General features: G+C 35.5%; 4 protein-coding genes and 1 non-coding gene across 6 annotated transcripts; 2 read left to right on the plus strand and 3 right to left on the minus strand.

Moving 5' to 3' along the window:
- Positions 1–675: 675 nt before the first annotated feature.
- Positions 676–4184, minus strand: LOC140882841 (uncharacterized). 2 transcript variants are annotated; one of them, XM_073289058.1, is made up of 3 exons: positions 3811–4184; positions 1798–2938; positions 676–1145 (listed from the first exon to the last, which is right to left on the minus strand). In XM_073289058.1, exon 2 carries the CDS (start codon positions 2934–2936, stop codon positions 1818–1820), a length of 1119 nt encoding a protein of 372 aa, XP_073145159.1. In that variant the 5' UTR covers positions 2937–2938; positions 3811–4184; the 3' UTR covers positions 676–1145; positions 1798–1817. The 2 variants fall into 2 exon arrangements, with proteins under 2 accessions (XP_073145159.1, XP_073145158.1); XM_073289057.1 differs by having other exon boundaries at positions 676–1195.
- Positions 4185–6789: 2605 nt separating this feature from the next.
- Positions 6790–6863, minus strand: TRNAR-UCG (transfer RNA arginine (anticodon UCG)). Its single transcript has one exon. It is a non-coding gene; the product is annotated as a tRNA-Arg (tRNA).
- Positions 6864–7905: 1042 nt separating this feature from the next.
- LOC140881533 (MLO-like protein 4) lies at positions 7906–11243 on the plus strand. Its single transcript, XM_073286917.1, has 15 exons — positions 7906–8034; positions 8124–8181; positions 8543–8769; positions 8860–8976; positions 9108–9168; positions 9253–9341; positions 9454–9528; positions 9615–9700; positions 9805–9854; positions 9984–10024; positions 10100–10270; positions 10354–10389; positions 10487–10554; positions 10711–10771; positions 10949–11243. Exons 1-15 carry the CDS (start codon positions 7906–7908, stop codon positions 11237–11239), a joined length of 1560 nt encoding a protein of 519 aa, XP_073143018.1. The 3' UTR covers positions 11240–11243.
- Positions 11244–11326: 83 nt separating this feature from the next.
- LOC140881534 (ferredoxin) lies at positions 11327–11953 on the minus strand. Its single transcript, XM_073286918.1, has one exon. It carries the CDS (start codon positions 11886–11888, stop codon positions 11451–11453), a length of 438 nt encoding a protein of 145 aa, XP_073143019.1. The 5' UTR covers positions 11889–11953; the 3' UTR covers positions 11327–11450.
- Positions 11954–13640: 1687 nt separating this feature from the next.
- LOC140880895 (ATP-dependent DNA helicase Q-like 4A) lies at positions 13641–25148 on the plus strand. The gene is made up of 25 exons (XM_073285751.1): positions 13641–14091; positions 14193–14366; positions 14829–14883; positions 15414–15782; positions 15953–16105; positions 16192–16322; positions 16615–16987; positions 17064–17195; positions 18417–18503; positions 18601–18728; positions 20184–20304; positions 20607–20758; positions 20819–20954; positions 21824–21947; positions 22017–22087; positions 22195–22263; positions 22408–22536; positions 22611–22769; positions 22915–22995; positions 23077–23238; positions 23437–23492; positions 23956–24088; positions 24214–24308; positions 24415–24492; positions 24562–25148. Exons 1-25 carry the CDS (start codon positions 14072–14074, stop codon positions 24926–24928), a joined length of 3555 nt encoding a protein of 1184 aa, XP_073141852.1. The 5' UTR covers positions 13641–14071; the 3' UTR covers positions 24929–25148.
- Positions 25149–25858: the final 710 nt, after the last annotated feature.

The raw sequence follows: 25858 nt of genomic DNA on the forward strand, positions 1-25858 counted from the left end.
TAATAGACTTTGATAAACTCGATATTGCAATGAAAAATGCACATTGTTTCCACCATCACTTACTCTGATCTTGCGCGTATGATCATTATCGTTTGAACTAAGCATAGTGGCGGCCATCATGAGTTGCCCACCAGAGTCTTTAGTACAACATCGGTAGTTAATTGTCATTATCGACATAATTATCCATTATAATTTTAAATGAATTCGTGAAGAGGATCTGGTCTATATTTTAAATGAATTCGTGAAGAGGATCTGGTATCCGATAGTGGAACAATTTCAATTTTCAATACTAGTGAAGCCGGTATCTTGTTCATGGAAGTAAAACTACCTAAATATTGAAAAGATTAAATTCAATGATGATGCATTTTTATCTAAGAGATGAAAGCCAATAATAAACTGCATCTGCATGATACATATAAGTTCTAGTTGGTTTTTTTCCCCTCCCAACAGCAATCCACGACGCCAAAAGTATATTCAACCACGATATCATTTCCTTTGTGCGAAACAGAAAGATCCATTTGTTACGTTATCTCAACGCATGCTTGCTTCGGGAAGATGTTTAAGAAATGTTGCCACAAGAAAAGAACATCGACAATTTGAAGTTTTCGATGCTAAATTGTTTGGTTTCAGATCTAGTAGAACCATAGTAGGCTGAGAATATGATGGTACATCCAATGAGGAAAGCAACTAATTTCAGATGAAAATACAGACATTCTTAATGTGATCGGACATTCATTATGGAAGACGATGAATGCATGTATAAAGAATGTACAGAATTCCCAACACGAAACCTGACCACATACTAACTCTTTCCGTCGTTACGAACGTCCAGGATCAGGAAATGGTAGCCCAAGTTTTCTGATCACAAAGTTCAAGCGGTCTCCTACATCGGTATGGGTAATTATCCATAGTCCTAAACTAAAATCTCACGGATGAAAATATGCATACAAGCGCTATTAAATCAATTGCAGATCTAATACCCTGGTTTCTTTGTTCCCAAGAAACCATATTACCAAAGACACCTACCACATTTGTATATCGACAAACAGAAGCCAGGGCAGATATGTCATATGTGAGGGAGTGCAGGTAGAGAATGCAACCCTCTTCGATGACACTTGCACCAACCACAACAGCTGGTTTGGGACCTGACACCAGAGAACCGTGAGTAAGAACTTCAGAGTCTGAAAACAGCGACCTGAAAAATGTAATATACTTACGATGTCAGTCATATGACGTCAAACCTAAAAGTACCCATAATTAAGATGGACGTGTTGTCCAATGTTATTCCATACTACACAAAACTAGTACCTTCACTGTTTAAAGATAATACATATCACAGAACAATACCACAATATCACATAAGATAATCAGAAATAACTGGAAAGGCAAACCGATATCTATCGAGAGCTAAATATTACAAAACATAAAAATGATGAAGAATGATCCAAAGACACTAAAATTTATACAGGTAAAGAATGATTCTCAAGAATCCACAGGTCTGTAACAATTAACTTGCTAAATGTTCAAGTGCAACAATCATTAGCATCCTGGACTAACACAGTAAGTTTGATCACGCCCAGCATGATAATAATTTCCAAATAAAGACGATCTGGAGATTTTGCTATACAAGTGAATCATGGGTCAATATAAATACAGAAGCGCTTGCTTACAGAAATGCTTTCTAAAGCAAACTATTTAAATTGTTGTTTTCAGAAAGTTACAAACAGTTCCAAGTTTGGATAAAGCAGTAAAAATAAACTGTCTAACTTTAAAAGCATAAAAGCGCTTTAGCTGTACCTATATCTGCACATGAACCATCATTGAGAAACTGAAAAGATCAAGCAGCCATTGTCCCAGCGTACCCTGATCTCTCTCCCCACCTGGAGCCCCTTCTCTCTAATGATTTTGCCCCATTTACCAATTAGATTGTAATAACTTCCACGCCATTTCAATTTCATCACATACAAATCACCAGTATCATCATCCCGAGCATTAATACCAACTTGATGTTCATTCCTCAATTGTTCTCGAGCTTGGGGTGTCCAATAGAAAAGAATATGGTCTTCGACTGCTTTCCCGGGAAGAGTAAGGAAAGGATGATTGGTATCCACATCAGACAATGTGAGAGCTTTTTTAACAGGCCAGCTATCGTGTCCCGATGATGCTGGGACATAACGCTCCTCTGGAACAGAGAAGTATAAGCAGTTATTCATCCATCGTATTCTAATCTCTTGGCCGACACCAAGCCCTTTATGTCTTATTATGTTCGCCCACTTTCCAATAAGATTATAATAATTTCCTCGCCACTTCAATTTCATCACATGAGCATCACCAGTATCATAATCTCGTGCAGTTATGGATACCTGCTCTTCCTTTCTCAAGCTATCTCTTTCTTCAGGAGTCCAGTGCACGAGAATATGGTCCTCAACAGATTTGCGAGGCAACGGAAGGAAAGGATGATTAGGATCCACATCAGAAGGAGTTAATACCTTCTTAATAGGCCAGTGGTCCTGCGTAATATGTGTTGTAACAGCTCGAATTGGTGGAGCGGTGACAATCTGCTGTTGCGGAACTGAAAAGTGCAAGCAGCCATTAAACCACCCAAGTTTGATTTCCTGCCCAACTTCAAGTCCCTTCCCGCGGACAACTTTCCCCCATTTGCCAATGAGATTATAATAGCTTCCACGCCATTTCAGTTTCATCACATACGTTTCACCGGTATCATCGTCTTGTGCGTTAAAATTCACTTGGCCTTCAGCTCTTAAATGTTGCTCCTGTTGAGGAGTCATATACACCACAATATGAGCCTCGACTTGCTGCCGAGACAATGTCAGGAAAGGATGGGTGATATCAACATCAGAGTATGTGAGCGCTTTCTTGATAGGCCATTGATCCAGCACCTGGGCTACAGCTTCGTAATATGTTGTTCTCTTCATTCCTACACACACACGCAAACATAAAACTGCAACCATGAAATTGAGTACACGAGACAGTTGTACAAAATCTTTCCTTTTGGAAGAGACCACATAAGATACACACTAGAAATCCAATAAAATATTGCAAGGCAGAAGGTATTTTTCTATCACAAAAACAAACATTAACAACCACGTCTCATAAATGGAAGACCATCACTCCACGCACACTGATGCCACGGATGTGATGCCATGGTGATCACTGATCAGGTTTAGAGAGAAGTTTTAGCAATTCCTGTGCTTGAGTTAGAACCTCGGAAACCAACATGATTCATCAACTGCCTGATCGGTAACAGCAATTTCTCTCCTTACCATTTGCATATTGTTTTTCAAGTTGTGGAATCACACTAGTTGCAAATATAGTAATATGAATAATGGTAACAAGTAGCACCGATTCTTCCACCAAACAGATAAGCCTACTGTAAACGATTGAATTTATCAATAAACCAAGGAGAATCAGAAAAATCCAATTTTATCCGAGTATATCATAGTCTGACAAATAAAATCCACAAAATAAAATGACCACATTCTCTAATAATATATTAATGAATTGATATGGAAATCAGGTGCACTTTCTCACCTCAGGCTGACCCTAGAGAGATAATGAATTACTACATATTTGGAGGAATTGCACAAAATCATCCGAAAAATAGAACCAAAAGACACAACATCGCCAACAGATGCAGAAGCATATATAACATTAATATGTCGAGCCAGGGGAACACACCTATAATTCAAGCGAACTACCTAGTACATCCAATTATCCGACTAGCCACCACATAAAGATTCAAAATTGAACCTTTAATCAATGAAAATAAGAAAAAGAACATTCTCTTACTGTTATATGACCCCTCTGCTCGATAATGTCGAGAAAAGCCCTAGATCCTTGCAAACTGAGAAAAATAATGCGATCCAGCGGGGCCAAGTATTACACAAAAAAGGAAACCAGGCGGTAAAATAGCTTAATTTTATCAATTTGATTAAGAGTGAAATAATCAATCGAATCTGGGATTTAACAAGGGTTAGGAATAGCAACAAAAAACGGTGAACAACAGAGCTTCGGAGACTGTAGAATCCTGTGACGAGGCTGCGACAAAGTAGCGACGGTGATGGAAGCGATGGTGGCGGCGGGGACGGGGCAGCGGCGGGGACGGGGATGAGAAATGCGAATGCGATTAAATTGGGAATCGAAGTGTGAAAATTACATTTATCTCCTCGCTCTATGGCTCCTCGTCATTTTTTTCCCCTTTTGGATAATGTTATACTTATATCTACATATACTGGACAAGGTTACATAAGGTTAACACTAATACACAATTGTTAAAGTAGGAAATTGTTCCAAAAATTTATAAAAGTTGTTTATTTTCAAATTATAATTGTTTATTTCTTGCTAAGAAATATATACTTTTATGTATTTTTTAATATTTTACTATTATTTATTGTCTAGATTTACAAGGTTTAAATTGAGTGTCTTAATTATATGATATAAATTTTCAATTTTTGAATAATATTTTACTTTATGGCTTTAGTTTAATATCTTTTCATCGATTTTTTTCCGTAATTGGCCATTCTAGTTGAGTTATTTGAAAACAATAAATTTTAATTTTTCAAAATTTAATAAAAAATGTTCCGATCTCTTAATGATTGCATACAAATGTATGGTTTTAGTTTGATATTTTTCTCTTATTTTTTTTGTACTTAACCAATCAAATTGAACTATTTGCAAAAACAGTAGAACTCAACAATTTTTAAAAATAATATATATTATTGTATGCAATAACTAAGAGATCACGATATTTCTCATCTAAATTTGAAAATTAAAATTAAATAATATATACCGTTGCATGTAATAATTAAGGAAAAAATATTATTCGAAAAGTGAAGTTTTCTATCATATAATTAAGACACTCAATTTGAATCTTGTAAAAAAAATTCATTAAATTATTTTTTAGCAAGACAAACAATCGTGGTTTGAAAAGATACGATTTTTAGAAAGTTTTGGGATGATTTTTTAATTTAACATAAACATATAACCCACTATGTAACACTCTGTGTATACAATACACATAGAATTATCCATAATCTGTTCCTAATTGTCAAAAAATTATGTCGTCCAAATTAAAGGTATTCATATATAATAAATTGACAGGTTAATATCTCTATTATTCTCTACTATTTTATGATAGTTGAGATAATTATAAAAACTAACGGTTTGATGACACCATCTTTTCTTCCCGTTCTACCTTTTTTTTTTTGCAATTACTTTTATATTTTATATTTTTAAAATATTTTATCCACCTCTTCTATCTCACGTCTCAAGAAACTGCTCCACGCTTTCTCCATTTCTACTCAATGCACGGTTTTTCCCCGAATTTCCATCGTACTCATATTCTGAAATATGTAAGTTTGTGAATATCTTCCTCTCAATCTATACATTTGTTGTCGTTTTGGATTTACGATTTTGTTTTTCTCAACCAAAAAATGTCTTAGGGCCAAACCCTAGGCTTCTATTTTGTTTCAAACTACGAAGATCGTTCGCCATACTCAACTCCTAAGTACACAAGTTATTTCTATTTTTTGATTTTTCCTTGATTTAATTATTTTCAAGGTTTTGCAGCAAATGGCCCGATGAAGCATATGATTTTCGTAATTACCGAGGTAATTACGGTTTTGTTTTGCATATTTTTATTTTACAACACGATTTAATTTATACAAATGAGTTACCTATTTTTGTATATGTTTTTATCTTCTTTACACATCAAGAAGCTTCACCGTGAAATTCTTTCAGCCCAATTGTTCGTTGCTTCTTGGACAGATCCAAATCAATTGCTTTAATAACCATATAGTATCAAGTATGTGTTAGGTTCTGAAAGATAATTTGTGTTTAATTGCGATGTTAATTAAATCAAATGTGTTTTTTAGGTAATATTTGATATGTGAATTGATGTTGTAATTTTTCTCATTGATTTAGTGATGCTCAAAATGGTGTCCATATTATGCTTAAAAAAAAATTTAAATGTACAATGATCAGGAAAAAAAAAATTGATGTCCATATTATGCTTAGAGGAAAACAAACTGATGTCCATGTATGCAATATATAATATTTATCGTGTTATTATTAAATTTACGTGATTTTATATAATATCATAATTAAAATAAGTATTTTAAAACTAAAAATATATTACATGTATGTAATATATTATATTTATATACTATATTAGACACACAGCGCGTGCACTTCGGTGTCTAATATATATAATATATGAACTATTGTTATGTAATAATTTAATTGGGTTGTAATTCAAATAAAAAGTCAGTTTTTATCCTATTATTATAATCTAGATTACTTTTAGATACAATTTTGTTAATAAATCATACGTTTCAATCCTCAAATAGATAATATAATTTTAATTAATAAAATCATATTGAGAATTAAAATAAAAGGTAAATTGACTTTATAATTTGATCACATACCAATTAAATAATTAAAAATAGTTCATGTACTAATTTGACATATTATCAATAATTTGTACACACAAATGAACTTTACTCGTTAATAATTTTACCATGGATTTTGAAGTGGATATGTGGTTTCCCAATACCGTGTGTGTTGTTTATATATAATTTTTTTTTAAATAGTATGTCGATATTTATCAAATTGCTCGGATATTTCCATTTTATACATCCGTAGAAAAAAAAATATTTCCATTCTTTTTATTTGATTTAAAATTAAATCCCCGACTGTGTTTGTTTTAAAAAAAAAAAGATGATCCAGCTCTCAACAAAAAAATTAAAAAAAAGAAAAGAAATTCTGAATCGACCACAGTGGGAGTCGAACCCACGACCTTTTGATCCGAAGTCAAACGCGCTAATCCACTGCGCTATGCGGTCGGATTTGGATGTTGTCTGATTCAAATCTTATTTAATTAAAACAACATGAGTTGATTGAACTAACTCGACCTTGGTTTGGATGTTTTGCAGATCACAGTTTTAAAATATAGTTCTCGATTTTTATATTTGTTAATTTTAATTTTGAGAGAAATACGAGGAGAAAATTATGGAAAATCATTTTTATCAAATAAATAAATAAACCAAACCTCTCTGTCAATTATTTAAAGTACAAAGATGAAAAGACTCACGAGGTCAAAAGTTAATAATGTTCTCATAATGTAATATAAGAACAGAAAAAATATTCATAATTTTCTAACGTCGAATATTCATGTTTTTTTTTTGTTTGCGGCAATTCTAGCTCCTTGCATATACTATATTTTAATTCAATAGACAATAATCGTGATAAAAAAAATTGATTATATATAATATTCATCAAATACCAAATGATCTAACATGATATCGATTGTGAACTCCGATCTGAAAATTCAATTATATATGTTTCAGAAGTTAATTTTTCGAATATATTTTATGTTTGAGTAGTTAAGTAGATTTGTGAGATGAGTTGATCAATCCATATTTATACTGAGTAGTATTAATTTTAACATAAAAATAATTTTTTTTTCAATAATGAATTAGGTTCAGTCGGAGATCTAGTCTGCATCAAAATTGAGTATAAATTAAGCAATAAACAGTGTAAAATGACAAAATCCAAATAAAAGAAGAAGAAAAATCTTCAGTTGACTGTTTGATTGAATAAAATATAGCCTTCCCACAAATCTCATGTTTTTTCAACATGGTTGCTGCCATGCATGTGACCATCCCGACTGTTTGTATAATTATCTAATATACTATAATAATAATCGGTTTATTTAAATACTGAATAAAAACATGTGCAAGGCCAGCATCCCACTTCACCATTTCATGTATCTTCTTCAAGAAAATCACACACATTTTCTTGCAAAAGAGCTGTACCGTTGGAGAAGAAAGAGCCCGTTTGCATTTCGCGGCGCGCCTAAGCTGTTGGATCGAATCGAGTGCACAAATGGTGGAGAGTATCCAAAGGGAAGGGAGATCTTTGGAGGTGACACCAACATGGTCTGTTGCTACTCTCACCACTTTCATGGTTTTCGTCTGCTTGTTTGTTGAACGCTCCATTTTCCGATTCGGAAAGGTTGGTCGATCCGCGAGTCGCCTTTCTCTTCTTTGTGATAGTTTAGTTTATAATTGCTGCTGTTTTATGTGTGTGTTTTTCTAATGCAGTGGTTGAAGAAGACAAAGAGAAAGGCATTGTTTGCTTCTTTGGAGAAAATCAAGGAAGGTGCATGTAGTTATAATTTATATATATTAAAAAGCACATCTTTTTTTGTAATATATCGATCTTTTCAATCTTTGTCCTTTGTGCAGCGTAATGTCTATGTTGTTATAATTTTGTCTCCTATAATTGTGGAGTTGTTATATATATATATATATATGGTGAAAGATTAACCAATGTTCCTCGCACTTGTAAATAAAGAATTTTAAATTTCACTTTATCATAGCATTGGAAATTCAAATACAAGTTTGCATTTCCATTTAAAATCTCAAGTGATCAGCTATTAAAAAAAAAAAAGTGTGAGTCAGATATAAAATTTAATATGTTGATAAAGATTGCTGAAACTTGTATTGGAAATTTGGGGCAGAGTTGATGCTTCTTGGCCTTATATCTTTGTTGCTGGGGCAATGGTCAAAGTGGATCTCTCAAATCTGTGTAAACTCATCACTATTCACCAGCAAATTCTACATATGTTCCGAGGAAGATTATCCCGAGAATAAGAGAATCTTGTTCTCGGGGAAACTGGATTCTGTCAATGGGACTGATATTCCTCCGAAAGGATTGATTTACGGTGCATATCACAGCTGCGGTGAGGTAACGAAACGGATGGTGTTCAATGTGTTTTCTCGGAGAGAATTGTGGGAGAAAAGGGATACGGATTGAGGCGTTTGCTCGTGTTTTCAGGGGCGCGAACCGTTTGTTTCTGCAGAAGGACTCGAACAACTCAACCGGTTCTTGTTTGTTCTCGGTATAACTCATGTTCTATACAGTTGTGTGGTAGTTGGCTTATCTATGAGCAAGGTAGACATTTTCATCTTCATTTGCAATTTCAAATCTATCAGAAACTTTTTGCGAAAAATACCGGGTTGCAGAGGAAGGCTTAACATAAACCTTCAACCTGATCATAGTCCTAACTCGGTTCCTAAATGCAGATATATAGCTGGAGGAAGTGGGAGATTCAGGCAGGCCTGGTGGCTGAGGCGAATGCACAAGGTATTTCAAATTCTTGTGTAAATCAAATCCTTCATCCTTTTAACTACTCAAAAATTCACTATTAAGCACGAGTTTGGTTAGCAGCAAAGAACAAGGTGATGAGACGACAATCAACCTTTGCATTGCATCGTGCATCCCATCCATGGAGTAGGAGTCGAGTTCTCATCTGGATGGTATCACTTCTCATCACTACTTTCATGCCATCTCTCGATCATATATTCGTCTTTTGCGTATATTCAACTCCAACTCAAGCTTAGCTTACATGTCCACATTCAATATATGTAGCTTTGCTTCCTTAGACAATTTAGAAGTTCAGTGCAGAAGTCAGATTATATGGCATTGAGACTGGGTTTCATCACCGTGAGTATTCAGTCAAGAAACTATAATATGATTTTTTTTTTTACTAAGAACAGGAGAAGTGAGTGAGCTTATCTGTGAATTTGCAGAATCACAGATTGCCTCAGTCCTACAATTTTCATAAATACATGGTTCGCGGCATGGAAGACGAATTCTATAAGATCGTCGGAATCAGGTATTTCACACCACCTGTCCTTGACAAAAGGAACCAGGGAGTTTATATTAGGTGACTCTGAGCATCTTTTCTTGAGCTATAACTTTTTTGTTTTTTTTTTGAAGCTGCCCACTTTGGGGTTACGCCATTCTCTGTATCTTCATAAACGTGCACGGTACTAAGTTCGATCACACATACATCAAGATCAAATGCACCAGTTTCTTGAAATAAATTAAAGTCCTTGTGCCTCTCAAAAAAAAATAAAAAAAAATTAAAGTCCTGGTGATTGTTTGTCGTGGTTCAGGGCTGAACATCTACTTCTGGCTTTCGTTTATACCCGCAATCGTAAGTTGTCTGCAGCTTCTTGTCTAGTTCCACTCGTTTACATTTCTAACGCGCACAGAGTTGTCATGTTAAAAGCTTGTCATGGTAGTGGGGACGAAACTCCAGCATGTTGTGTCCCTGTTAGCACTAGAAATTGCCGAGCCAAGAGATCCATCCATCGCGAATCAAGTGAAGCCCAGAGACGATCTATTTTGGTTCGGGAAACCCGAAGTTTTGCTACGTCTGATACAGTTCATATCATTTCAGGTGAACCACGCATTCCGAGCTTTATGGCACACATGAAAACTTAAAAAGTATGGTACTGATCTTTTAGCCTATTTTTAGTGCAGAATGCTTTTGAGATGGCATCCTTTATCTGGACCTTGGTAAGAAACATCTGGAACATGGCCTAGCCTATCCTATCCTATCCTTAGATCAAATTAGGAGCCATTGTGATTTGATTTTTTTCCTCTTTTCTTGCAGTGGGGATTCAAAGAAAGATCATGTTTCACAAACAACCACGTGATGATCGTCTTCCGGTTGATTACCGGGTAATTTCCTTTCCCCAAGCTTGTTCAACTTATTTCGAAAATCAAACTCACTCAAAATCAATGAGCAAGTTTTAGACAGAACTAGCTAGGAGGCATATCAATCGTGATCAAGCTCAAATCAATCATCTATCGCGTAACATTCGCGTTTTTCTGCAGAGTCCTCGTGCAGTTCTGGTGTGGCTACAGCACGGTTCCTCTCAATGTGATCATCACAACGGTGAGTACTAAACAAACTTCTTAGCTAGTGTTTGAAAAAGCTCACACGAGAGCTTCTCAGTTTTTTCTTTAACAAAATTGTGGACGAAAAGCCGCCAATACACTACCTAAGAAGTAAAACAAGAATCGTCGCATTTTCGTTCACGTTTAATCAGCCCCCCCGCGGTTTATGATCCAGATGGGATCGCGTTTCAAGAAAGCTCTGATCGCCGAGAGCGTTCGAATATCATTACACAGCTGGTGCAAGAGGGTTAAGGAGCGGTCCAGGACTATGAACTCCATCGCAACAAGGTCCACATGGTCCATCGACGAAGGAGACGAGACCAACACAGCCGCATCTGGTACCGTGTCTCCATGCTCGTCTCCAGGCTCAACTAGTGCCCCACTCGAGCTGCCTAATGTAGATCATTGTTTCGAGGTTTCCGATTTAGTAGACCATGAAAAAGGCAGCGAAGAAAAAGGTCCTTAGAATTACCGATTACGCTCTATACAATATTGTTACTTTGCTGTTGTTTAATGTTATTATATCTATTGAAATTGAATAAATTTCGAAACATTAACGGGAATCAAAAGGAGCTGCGGTAATCTAATTAAGTTACGAATTATCAATAATGTTATCAAGCACAAATATGAATCATTTATCATCCCAAGAACAAGTTTCCCCAATCCATTACAATACCTCAAGCTGTGAGTTCATCCTCCTTGTGCGTCTCAATGGTGACATCGGACTTGGGGTAAGCGACACAAGTCAAAACCCATCCATCTCCGATCTGATCATCGTCAAGAAAGCTGCCGTCCTCCTGATCCACGGTGCCGCTCAGCACTTTCCCGGCGCATGAGGAGCAAGATCCGGCGCGGCAGGAGTACGGCAGCTCGTACCCGGCTTCCTCCGCCTTTTCCAGGATGTAGACATCGTCTTCGCACTGGAAAGTGAGCTCTCCTTCGGGGGTCTTCAGTTTCACGTTGTAAGTGGCCATGCAGGTGACTCTCATTCCCTTGGAGGCGGCCCGCGGGAGCTTGGGGAGGAAGAGGGAGGTGGGTTGGGTGGTGGTTCTGGTGGTTGGGCTCCGGCGGGGGAGGAGGGAGGCGCTGATTACGGTGCCGGAGAGAGCGGCCATTGTTGGGTTTATCTTTGAAGGGCGGTGATATGGTGGGTTTTTATCATATTAGCAGCCATGGACTGAGGTTGAGCTTGGAAATGTGTGGCTGTGGCCAATCTGTTTTTGACATTCTATTCTCGTCCACTCATTCGCCTCTGTGGCACTTGGATTTGGATGGGCTTCTGTATAATTTTCTAGAAACTTATTAGACCAATTTAAATCCCTCTCATCTAATATGGTTGTCAAATATTATAACCCAAAAAAAAAAAAAAAAATCCTAAAACATGCATGGATTGCCATAAAGAAATGAGAAATCTGTAATTTTGGGTTTGTATATTTGTTATTTTTTGATTTTGATCTCTTATGTTTTTATATTTCTGTTTTTTTCGAAAAAGCTTATGTGGCAGTTGACATTATATACGTCAGCTCTACATCAACATTACATTGGTATTACGTGAATGTCACATCGTAAAAAGAACCAAAATTGTAAAAAAAACAAAGATAGATAACGGACTAAAACTGAAATCTGAAATATAAAAGACCGAAATCGAAAAGTGACAAATATTACATACTAAAAAAATAATTTTTCCAGAAGAAATTTAACCCTTAACTTTGAAAAATACTTTGAAAACATGGATTTTTATAATTTATAATTTAATTATTATAACTACAAGTGCTGTTAGTAAGATGATCAAAGAGGACTTGGTTCGGTTTTTAACAAAATAAATTGAATCAAGTTAATTCAATATTTTTTAAATTTACTCTTTTAAACTATTATATTATATTATATAAGGAAATGGAAGGAAGAGTATATTAGGAATTTTTTTTTTTCAAATCGTAGAGATCATATAATATTTATTTGATTGAAATTAGCAAGTTAAAATCGTGTTCAGATCCAATTATTAACTGGATTTTGAGTTTAAGAACTTTTTTTTTTTTTTTTAGTAAAATCCAAATTCATAGTTCTATCTATCTAGTCTGAATTACTCCAAGTAAATGTAATTTCCAACATAGGCGGAACTTATTCAAGTTCATTGTGGGCAACCACTCGCACTGAGCTAAAAAAAAAGAGTATTATATATAGGTGTTTTATATATATATTTTTAAAAATATTTGTAACATGCTATACACGCGAAGCTGATGGGCTTCTGACTCATGTGGGATGGGGTCTCCTTCGGGGTCAACCCTTTTAAGAAGAAAGGTGGTGCTCGAAGCTATTATGTGGGCTATCTCGTTGGAGATTCAATATGTTGTATTTGAGACAGATTCTAAGTTGGTGGTTGATACGGTATTTTCAAATCAGATAGATTGAAGTGAGTTTGGAACATTAATTGGAGAATGTCGTTGCTATTTTCTCAGAGAAACAAATTTCAAGTTTCAATTTGTGCGAAGACAAGCGAATATGGTAGCTCATTTACTTGCTAGGGCGACCAATTCTGATGCTAGTCCTTGTATTTTTTATGATGCCCCTTTTTTATTATGGATGTACTAATCTCGGATTGTAATAACTCTTTGATAGTTGAATGAAATCTCTGTTTTGTGAGTTATTCTTAAAAAAAATACTATAGTTGTAAGTTGTAACAATTGACTAAGGCAGTGTTTGGGAGAGCTTCTCGGCTTTTCCGTTAACAAAAATTTGAAATTTTGTGAAATTTTTGTTTATCGAAAAATTGAGAAGTACTTCCTAGAAACTCTCCCAAACACTACCTAAAGCAAGGATCCAAACCCGGATTGGGAACCATATTGCCGGGTGACCCGTATATGGCAACCCCCAAATTATGAATCCCTAAAATGCATCCCGCCATTTTGATTTGAACCTTCCCCAATTCCTCACACACACAAACACACACACATTTCCTTCTATGGAGTGTAGGATTCATTCGTAACTTATGATCTCTGATTCCTAAAATTCCATCAAAACCACAGAATACCACCGCCGGTTGTGAGTGTACCTCACATTTGATTTCCATTTCTCATTGATTGAGGCATAAACAAGGGGATTGTTTATGATACGGTTTTCATTTTGTGGTCCTTTTTCCCCATTTTCAAGTGTTTAGAACGTGATTTCACGACATTTGAGTCAATTTTTATCTGGGACTTTTGATGTGATTCATTCATGTAACTCACACCTATGTCAGTGAGGATGAGTTTTTTGTGGACGACCAGAAACTTAAGAAGCTAGAGGAATTTATTTTCGGAGGATGAAGGAAATACATACAAGGTAAGGACAATTCATATCCTTTCAACTCTTATAAATTTTTGTTTTATTCCATTCATTTTCACTTCCCTTAAGTTCGGTTCCTGTGCTTTTGATGGATGCAGGGGCGGCAATTCAAATGGAGATAAGAAATCTGGTAACAAACCACTGAAAATCAATTGGGATGAACATGCCAACGCACACTACGACTTCTCAAGGCAAGATAAGTTATTGAGTGCAAACTTTCTTTTCTGCTTGCCAACTCAGAAACCTCAAATCGGTGAAGCAATGGATGCAAGGTAAAATTCAAGTATTCATATTTAGATTGGCAATATATATTATCTTTCTTTTCTACACCAGAAGGTGTAACATACTCTTAGGCCCGTTCTCTGTTGTGATTGGCATTGGAACAAGCCATAGAATATTTACATGGTTGCTACTGATTGGAAATGAACACTGAAATACTTGAATTTTCAAGCTCATGTTCATCAGTGTCTGCGTTATTCTCTAATCTTTCCCGCTGATCCTTCATTTTATTTTAGAAACATAACATAAGAAAATCATTTACTTTGCTTATTATTGAAGAAATTATTAACCAGCAGGTTAATGTCTTCTCAGTTTTATTTGCTTTTATTTTATATTCTCCATTACTTCTCTTTCTTAAAACATTGGTTAAATTCACTTTGATCGTAGATTCATTAATAGGTAAACTTCATGATGCTTTTCTGCCTTTCTGATATTGTATCTTTCTTCATGTATAGGTCCATGGTTTGTCAAGTTCAGGATTTTAGTGTGCAAAATGTGCAAGTTGAAAAGGTGAAGCATTTTAGTCTTACATTTGTGCATGCAGATTTCATTTTCTGTTTTTCTACATGCCAGGAACTGTTACCCATAACTTCCCCATAATTATTTGTCTTGTAAGTGATCTACAAAAATTGCTGCTGGTATTTTCTGAAGAGGCCTTTACGTTGTGCCGTGGCTACTTGCTTCTCTCTGATAACTTCAATAATGTGGTTTAAGGGAAGTGGGAAGACAATCTGTCTTTAACTCAAAGGCTTCGGTAGTGAATATGCCCTTTGCTGTACCTGTAGTTTCCTATCTATAAGAAATCATCGCTTCTTCTAGCTTGCTTCCATGCTTTTCTTTTGTTCTTCATTTTCAGTTCCTGATTAGTTGCCCTTCATTTTCTTTGTAGCAGTATGTGTGCTATTGGTGTAAGTAAAATGTCATTTCTGGATTTAAAACTGATGTTATTTGTTATAGTGCTTCCAAATTTGATTTCCACTTTCACATTTACTCAAACTTTCTATTTAGTCAGCATACTTTTGGAATGTAAAATATTGCAGGCTTGGAAGGTACTTTCCGGCCTACAGTTGAATTCCAGAAACTACATAAAACCTGGAAAAACTCTTCCTTTATCCGAACGTACCGATGTCACCTCAAGGAGGGCTACCCAGCAATTGTCACTTGACTCGAAAAGCAAGTTTTCTGGTACTGTACGAATGCATCAAAGCATAAGTGAATCCCATGCCCAAACCAGCAAGGTTGATGAAGACAGACAGGCTGTGATGCAGAGTGGTTCATACTCAACGAGTGATAGATTTCAAGCGCAGACCATCAATGGAGTTGCCTGTAAATCTGCTGCTTATACAAGAGCAACAGTTGGGTCCAAGTCAATATATTCCGAAGGCATCGTTGATGATCATGTACTTGAGGTAATTTTCGAGAAAGGTTCAAATGATGATGGAAAAATAGGCCAACAATGTTATAGTTTCAAACTGATAAACGGGACTACTTTATGCTACTCAATCAGTATTTCTTTTATTGTAATTACCAAGTTAAGTTATTAATGCATTTGTTCCATGGTTTTACCATATTTCTTCAGAATATTGATGTGGACCAAATAGTTATGAATCATTTTCAGTCAAGTTCGACTCCTCAGCCAACAATTTCGAAACTTCCTCCATTTACTCCTGCTGTACTTGAGGAAAAAAATTTACCACCTGAGCTGTGCTTGAATTGCAGCCACAATATCAAGGTAGATTCTCGATTAACCTATTTTTCGGTGATGAATAGATATCAGATACTACCCAATCTTATGGTGGACGCCTGAAACTGGTGCAGCTAGGACTTTGTACCGAAGCTTCAAACCACCTACAAGAAATGAAGGATTCTCTGATTAACATATCAAATGATCTAATAGACAATATTGATGAGATGAGTTCGGAGAAGGTGGAGAAGCTTCGTCTACAAAGGTTTGCTTACTTTTGTCAATAAGTCCCTCTGCTTCCATGATCTAATATTTTAATTGGTTATTATTGTTATTATTATTCTTTTGAATTCTATTGGTTTTTTTTTTAAAAGAAGGAAAATATGCTGACATATGTGAAAGAATTGTGCCATCTGTTTGTAAGGCTACCATGTCAGAATGATTTTGATTTTATAATCCAGTAATCCACCTTTTATTTCTTCCTGATAATTGCCTCATATAACTTAACAACTTATATAAATAGCCTGAAACATTGGATGTTTTCATGTTACTGTTAGGCAGCAGCTTAATAAACAAATTCAGCAGCTCGAGAAATATCTACGCTCTACATCAGTTAATGAGGAGAGAATGCTGCCAAACTTTTCTGCATTTACAGCAACCAATATGGCTTTCCAGTATGAAACCCCTTCAACAGTTCCGTTCAGAATTGACCCCAAGAGGCTTGATTCAGAGTTTCAAGTAAATAACGAGCCAGATGGAATTGATAGATGGGGTTCGTCATTTTCTTATTCGACGGACAGAGTTGGGATTTCAGCAGCCTCGGTGGGGAGAGAGCCATATGTCCCTAAGTATGTTGAAGTAAACTACATTGAGGGTTCAACTGACAAAAAGTGGAGTAGTCGGGATTTTTCTTGGACAAGGGAACTAGAGGTATGCCTCAGGTTTAACCTTCCAGTAACAGATCCTGCTGAGTGTTCTGATATGTTATGTTTTTTCCTGTTGTCAGGCCAACAACAAAAGAGTGTTTGGAAATCACTCCTTCCGTCCCAACCAGAGAGAGGTGATCAATGCTACAATGAGTGGATATGATGTATTTGTTTTAATGCCAACTGGAGGAGGAAAAAGCCTAACTTATCAGGTGAACTAAAATTAGTCTCGTCATCTTTTTTTGCTAAATTTTGTCCGGCTTCAATGGAATCCGTGCAGAGAATAGGATATGATTGATCAACGTTCATATTTTTCAGTTACATCAATTGTTAAGATTTTGAATGAGGAAACTTGGAAATGCCTTTACTGGTATTTCTTATCTTTGTCATTTATTATTATGTTTAGCAGATTTTACTACTCAGAACAATTTTCAATGCTAAAATTTCAGATTTTCATGAAATGTCTCTCTGAAGATTATATTCTTTGTGGTTTCTTTGATCAAAATAACAAATATCTAGAAGACTCACATTTTCAGGAATCACACTTTGTCTACTGTAGTTTAATAGGCATACCTTCACTTTTCTGGAAAGAAATGCATTCTACTCATCTTAAAATGTTAAAAGCAATATTTTATCTTGATTGTACAGAAATGCTTCTTTATAAGCCACAATAATTCTGTCTCCTGTAAGAACCACAATTGTGACCCCCCTATCCCACATGGGAAAAATCAAGGATTTAAAATGAGTTTAAAATGGGCTACAATGGACTTTTATAGCAACTTGGGTTAATCATTTTCGTAAAGCGAGGACGAATACGAAGTAGTTGCTATAGGGGTCCATTGTGCAGTCGCGCTTGCGCAGGCCTGGGCCCGGGGCATGACAACAATATCTTATCAAAGTATCAACAGAGGAATCGGTAATTCGAAGGAGAGAACTGAAATATAATTGCATAAAAATGAGACCAACTTCCTAGAGGTGAACCTCTGTACAAAAAGACACTCTCTTTTCCCTGGCTGTTGCTAGTAAATGAATGCACAAAATGAATAACAGAACGTATGTTTCCCCATTTCCTTCACATTTTATTTCCCCTTTCTCACATGGGCCTTTTCCTAATCCTTCTAAAAAACTCTTGATGATGTTGAATATCCAGGCCCAATTTGTTTTGGCCTGCAACAACCTTAGAAGTTGCTTTCGTGCTAATATTCGTTAAAATTACATGTTATTAAATAAAACGTGGACAAGTAGTGCTGAATGTCATATGTATATATATTTTTGCACTCTCTAATCGATTATTGAATTTATGGATAATTTCTGTAGACTGTAACTTTTATTTTACCAGCGATTCAAACTGGATGTTATGTTTCTTGTTGGAGTTCATGCTGTACCCTGTAAACTGACATTTGACGTGGTCTCTGAATGCTGCTTTCTTGTAGCTCCCAGCTCTCATTTGTCCAGGGATAACTTTGGTCATTTCACCCCTTGTTTCTCTCATTCAAGATCAAATAATGCACCTGCTACAGGTAATTTTTCCACGATACTTATTGGCTTAAGCCTTTTTGCATTGTAAACTTTGAGAAATTCCGGTTAACAGAATTATTCCTATCAAACTTCAACTAGGCAAATATACCTGCAGCTTATCTAAATGCCAACATGGATTGGTCTGAGCAGCAGGAGATTCTCAGAGAACTTAATTCGGATTACTGCAAGTACAAGCTGTTGTATGTCACCCCAGAGAAAGTGGCCAAGTGAGTAAAGTTTCCTAGATTCCAAAGTTTTATATTGAAATACACACATAATTATTTATGGCCACCATTCTGAAAGTTGTAATTTAGCTGTAAGGTGGCCTGCGTCTATTAATGTTCTTGTGTAAAATTCCTTAAAAAAGACTGAAAGAGTGCTGTTGTCTCAGGGATTTGAACCTTTTGATTTACTATTGTCTTGATTCAACTCAAAGGTGTATCAAGACATATGCCAGCGGCAATCTTTTTGTTTTAAGATGTGTTATTATTTATGGCCACCATTCTGGAAGTTGTAATTTAGCTGTAAGGTGGCCTGTGTCAGTGTGTCTATTAATGTTCTTGTGTAAAATTCCTTAAAAAAGACTAAAAGCGTGCCGTTGTCTCAGGGATTTGAACCTTTTGATGTACTATTGTCTTAATTCAACTCAAAGGTGCTATCAAGACATATGCCCACGGCAATCTTTCTGTTTTAAGATGTGTGTTTGTGACTTGTCAAATTTTGGGACTTTTAGGTCCAAGTCCAGTTTGTCTGCTATCATTTCTTATTTGTGCCAGGTATAGAGTCTATAGACTCATTAAGCCTTAGTGCATTAAGAGTCTCTATTGACTTAGAAATGGATTCAATCTTGACATAAACTTGCATTATCTGTTGTTCTGCTTCAGTCCTTACCACCAAGTTAGAGCCACACGGTCTTCATTCTTGTCTTCTTCTGAGAATGTGCATAACTGCATATTAGATAAAAAAAATTATGTTGATATTGATGTTCTAGGTGTCTGTAATTCATACATCTACAAATTCATTTCTCTGTGCACCCATGGTTATAGATCATAGTGCACGATACTAATGTTGGATTGAACTCTATCAGCTTCACTTTTATTCGGGTTTCAAGCAAACCAGTGGCTTGTGTAAAAGTCTGTTTGAAATTCGAAAGTTGACAAAAGTGCATGTCTATGCATTTTTTTATTTTTCCACTCATATGTATAGACATAATTTTATCTACACTGCTGTGCACCTCCTTTGGTATTATAGATGATAAATCACACCGTCAATGTTAGACTAGTTGTCAAGTTTCTTTGGATACAATGCTGTGCTGAAGAGGCCATTAACACATGATTGAATGTGATTATTTCATAATCACTCCTTTATCGAGATAATTAAATACTCAAATACAGATATCTTAATCTTAGAAGATGATACGCTGCGATTTTATCAAATCAAATGATTGTATTTTAGCTGTTACATTTTGTTTGTAACAATGGGATTTCAGCTGGAAGCCAATTGGATTTTCTTTTTTTAATTGAGAATAAATTAACTATGCACAAACTGATATCTATCTCAAGGTTGCTAGGTTTATTTAAGAGATTGTATGGTACTAACCGGAATGCATTTCGGAAAATATTTGTGATGGAATTTTTTCGCTCAAAAGTAAATGGACTGGCATGCATGATTCATTTCTGCAGAAGTGATGTCCTGCTGCGCCACTTAGAAAGCCTTCATGCTCGTGATTCTCTTGCTCGGATTGTCATCGATGAAGCTCATTGTGTTAGCCAGTGGGGACATGATTTTAGACCCGATTACCAGGTTTGTTATGTTCAATTTGCTTTAATGATTTGAATATTTGAACTCTTATTTGGTTTGACTGCCATTTCTTTGTTATTAGAAGCTGAATAATAATGTGGCAAATATTCTTGCAAACTCGTGTAGTTTTTGTTTCTCAAGGATTGGTTTTATTCCATTTTGTAGGATTCAGATTTTTTTTTCTTCCAGTTTTCACTTTCTTTTGACATGGTTGCAATCATTATAGGTGCTGTCTAATGCTATTTCCAGAAACTCACATTTAATGGTCTTGGTCTAACTCAAAGTATTTGGTTGTATCAATACAGTGTCTCGGCATACTGAAACAGAAATTTCCATCTATACCTGTGCTTGCCTTGACTGCTACCGCCACAATCAGTGTGAAAGAAGATGTTGTGCAGGCTCTTGGTTTAGTTAATTGCATTGTTTTCCGGCAAAGTTTTAACCGCCCAAACTTGCGGTAAGTTTTAAGTTTGATTTATAATACTTGGCATTGTGCTAATGCTGCAAAAAATTGCAGATATTCGGTTGTTCCTAAGACAAAGAAGTGTGTGGAAGATATCGACAAGTTTATCAAGGAGAACCATTTTGATGAATGTGGGATCATTTATTGTCTCTCGAGAATGGATTGTGAAAAAGTTGCTGAAAAGTTACAGGTACATCTCCTTATGTTCATGTGAACTGGGAAGCTGAAACTACGCAGATAAGATGAACCAGTCTTTTCTCTTCTTTTTTAATATGAAATTACCATGATGAAAAAACAGATTCACCCCTGTTTTTTTCGGATCAATTATTTATTATGTTAACGAAGCAAAATAATTTATGTATATCTGCACTCAAACTTCTTGTGTATGAGGTCTTGCTCATGGAATAAATGAACAAAACGATTCTCATTGATCATATATTAAAAAACAAGAAAATCCTCATTTATGGATGGTTGCTTCTTTGTCGCAGTTCAAGACATTACTTGAGTCATAGTATGTAAATGGGTATTTATTTGGCACTGTTCTTGATTTAAGCAACCCCCTTCTTTTTTTGGGATAATATAATTTAGATGCATATGCCATTTAATGATGTCTTTTATAGAACCTCAACTCATGTTCAAAGATTCGTTAATTTAATCGCAACATGGAATATAATATCTTAAGCTAATACTTGAACTTCATGTGTCTAAATTAAGGTGTGGCCGTTTACAGTAAGTCATATTTATTGTGTTGATTTGACGAGAATTCCCTTCTAATAGGCTCATCTTTTTAAAGAAAATATTAATTATGAAGATTTATTTTTCAAACATGGCCAATTATTTGATCTATTTTGTTTAGGTATTCATCTCTTTCAGTGAACATCCTAATGGTTCCCCTATAGTCATATGATAAATTTGTATATAAATTACATGAGCACAAATGTTCAAGCTTGCGATTGTAAAAAATAGGCCTGTACAGTTTGCTAGGGAGTAACATCACCTAGTAATATCATTTTAGTATTTTAAACTTGAAATTAACTCTTCTTGATGTGTGTCTTCCAGGAATATGGACATAAAGCGGCTTTTTACCATGGCTCCATGGACACAGATCAGCGTGCTATGACACAGAGACAGTGGAGCAAGGATGAGATTAACATAATATGTGCAACAGTTGCATTTGGGATGGGTATGGTTTGAAATTGTCATGCTGTCTTTGGAGTTTTTTCAGTGACATGTGCTGACACATATATTTTAGGTATCAATAAACCTGATGTCCGGTTTGTCATTCACCATTCCCTTCCGAAATCTATTGAAGGCTACCACCAGGTAGTCTCTTGTAGCATGATGTCCTTCCATGTTTTTATTTACCTATTTTATTGTATATATTGAAAATGTATTCCTTATATGCTTGGATATTGTGTTGTGGCGTGTAGGAGTGTGGTCGTGCCGGAAGAGATGGCCAGCCTTCATCTTGTGTGTTATACTACAGCTATAGTGATTATGTAAGTCATAAGAAAGAGATATCTTTTCTCATTTTGTTTCTCTCTCATGTTTTTAGTTCTTTTCTGGATTTGCTGAATGATTTTCATTTCTTCATGCTTGCGCTGATGCATGGACAACTGCCAACTTTTTGACTTTTTCTGCAGATTCGGGTGAAGCATATGATTACTCAAGGCGTGGTAGAGCAAACTCCCTTTGCACCAGGATATAAACGTGCAAGTACAGCGTCATCAGGGAGGTTATTGGAGACAAACACAGAGAATCTCCTGCGAATGGTATATATTGAATTTTTGTTTGTGATGCACTTAGTATCACTAATTATTAATATCTTTTAGCAATATCGTTTCAGGTTAGCTATTCCGAGAATAATGCTGATTGTCGGCGTCTCCTACAGCTCATTCACTTTGGAGAAAAATTTGATTCTTTAAACTGCCAGAAAACTTGTGATAATTGTTCCAAAAATTTAAGCTGCGTTGAGAAAGATGTCACAGAGGTTGCCAAGCAGCTGGTCAGGATTTTCTTATTTATTATTATTGCCGTGGAATTCTTTCTCATTGTTGTATTTGGTTCTTTATTCCTCAGACGCGCATGTGTTGGAAATTCATTTTTTTCACAACATTTAACTGAAAATTGTTGGGTAACATGTTGCATAGGTTGAATTGGTTAAGGCAACAGGACAAAATTTTTCATCGGCCTATATCTTGGAGGTCTACAGAGGTTCCTTAAACCAGTTTGTATGTCCTAATGATAAAAACTTTGTTGATTTTTTCCTTATGTGGCACTTTGTCTAACATTATCCTGATAACCGAACTTAGGTTAAGAAACACAGACATGAAACTCTGAGCCTGCATGGAGCCGGAAAACATTTGGCCAAGGATGAAGCGTCCCGTGTGTTGCGTCATCTTGTGATCGAGGATATTCTGATGGAGGATGTGAAGAAAAGTGATTTATACGGATCTGTATCATCACTATTAAAGGTATAACAGGCCTTGTTTTCAGTGTTCTTAAATATACAAGAGAGCTTCTGTAGAAATCTCATGAGAAGAAGAACGTTCGTCTTCCTCACTCTCTATTGCTTCCTCTCTTGTTTGTTCCGATTCACGCACACAGATTTAGGCATTTGACAGTTACTTATCTAATAGCATCCTTTGAATATTCCCTTTTTTTATCATCAGGTTAATGAATCCAGGGTTTACAATCTCTTTGCTGGTGGTCAGATGATTAAACTAAGGTTCTATCCCTCTGATTCTTAACATAATCATACTTTTCATTTTGTTGTATGAAAATATGCAACGTTCCAAATCAAAAAACAATTAGATAATCTTTTCAAAGAAATGATTCGTTGACATTCTGCTCTGAACATGTTCCCATTGGTTGAGCAATCCATGTTGGATTAATTAGAATTCTTCATGGCGTGGCATATTTTTTTTTATTCAAGAGCATTGGTTTTGTGGTCGTGTTGACCTCAATATCAGTTTATTGATCACTGTGTTGATTTACGGCACAAAATTTGTATTGCAAATACCCATTTTTCATTGGCCAAGTGTGTGTTCATATAGCAATACTAAGGGGCAAGGATCATTGTCTGCTCGAACAATTTATCGATAAATTTGGTTGGACAGGCAGATCTCTTTCCCTGCTCCTCCATGATCTTGTAATTTATCCTCTTTATAACGACATTGTCTATCATGCAGATTCCCATCTTCTTTTAAACCATTGAAATCAGGTCGATCTGAGGCCACTCCTGCGAAAGGAAATTTGCCATCAGGAAAACAAAGTCCTCCACCAGTAGATATTCCTGCCGAGCCCCACTCTGAAGTTGATTTGGTACTAATAAAATTATACAGTTTTCAATCTAGTTCTTAGGATTCGTCGTTTTTCTATTCCTAATCACCCTTTGGCTTAGGACTTAGATTCATTAACGTATTCGGTGTTGTCTTGTTTCTCCACAGAACCTTTCAGCCAAATTATATTCTGCATTGCGAATGCTGAGAACAGTCCTAGTCAAGGAAGCTGGAGAAGGGGTCATGGCATATCACATTTTTGGGTACACTTCTACGCTGGTGCTCTGTGTCAATAGTTCTCTAGAAGAAACTACTCGACGAGCATAGTACCTGTAACTTGTTTCTTTTGCTGTTGGTTCTTATTCGTAGAAACGCTACGCTGCAGCATATCAGTAAAAGGATTCCAAGAAGCAAAGACGAACTCTTGGAGATTAATGGCATTGGCAAGTAAGTGAAAACCTTCAGATTAGATTTGTCGAAAAAACTTGCAAATATAACCAATGTATCAAATTTCAGAGCAAAAATAACCAAATATGGTGATCGTGTACTGGAAACCATAGAAGCTACCATAAGGGATTTTTACAAGGACAAAAACAGCAGCAGCAGCAATGATAGCACAGATTCAAAGAGGAGAAGGCAGGCCGCTAGAGTTTCAAATACAAATTCAAACGACGATGATTTCTTAGTCGAAAGCACCGGAAGGTCCAAGAAAAGGTTGGTGAAAAAGGTGGATAAGAGTCTGGCTACAAATCTGAACAACAATCTCGAGTGTGGATACCGATACGAAGATATTGATTTTGATGATAGTTTGTTCGAAGTTGAAGTTGGTGAGATTGATCAGAATAGCGGTGGAAGAGTTCTACCTTCATGGCCAACGACTTGATTAAATCGAGTCCACAACCATTTCTCAGATATTCTTTGGGAGTTGCGTAGTAGAAATGCTTTGTAGTCAGCTTTGTCTATTGCATGAATAGACGGATCCAATTGCAATCTTTGCAATTTAGCAATTTAACATGATTGACATAATATCTGATAAAAGCTACGTCCAAATTAATTAATTAAGAAATAATAATGATACTTCACTAGGTAAATAAACAGTATTTACTGTATAATTTCATACATCTTACTATGCATGATGCAGGAATTTTGTATTTAAAAGAAAAAAAGAAATGATGATAACTAATTTGTTGGTTCGAGTTAGTATTTTTAATCAGTGTTTTAAAAACTTGCTTAAGTGACATTCAATTTGTTAAGTTTAATACATTTAAGCTCAATTAAACAATCGTCTTTTAGAATAAGATGTTATTTATGTTTTCGAATGAATATATTTATATAAATATCGTATAAAGAAATTGTGGACATAAATATAGCATAGTGATGGAGAATGATTTTTTTTAGATTTGTTGGAAGTTATTAATTATTTTAATTTTAATATCTTGATGTGTTTTTAACTTGAAATTTTTTCATTAATCTTAAATTTATGAAATTTCTATCTTTTTATTTATGGTTTGAATTAAATTAATTAAATTTATAGTAAAAATTGAAAATACGTTTTTAACCTTAAGCTTGTAGTAATCTTGCATAAATTTGATCTCTCTTATTCGACGTATTTTTTAGAACCTTGTCTTTTAACAATGCAGATTTATTGACTTAGACGATTGCACTTGGATTGAAGAATTTTAAATTCATGAATTTTGATTTTATTTAATTGTTAACAATGAAACGATAGATCAAATCCTAAATCTATACACTACTTATTTACACATTAGTTATATAAACTAGAATACATTTCAAAATAAATCCATTATTGGAT

This window comes from Henckelia pumila, chromosome 2 (genome assembly GCF_033568475.1).
Source record: "Henckelia pumila isolate YLH828 chromosome 2, ASM3356847v2, whole genome shotgun sequence".
NCBI classification, from domain to species: Eukaryota; Viridiplantae; Streptophyta; class Magnoliopsida; order Lamiales; family Gesneriaceae; genus Henckelia; species Henckelia pumila.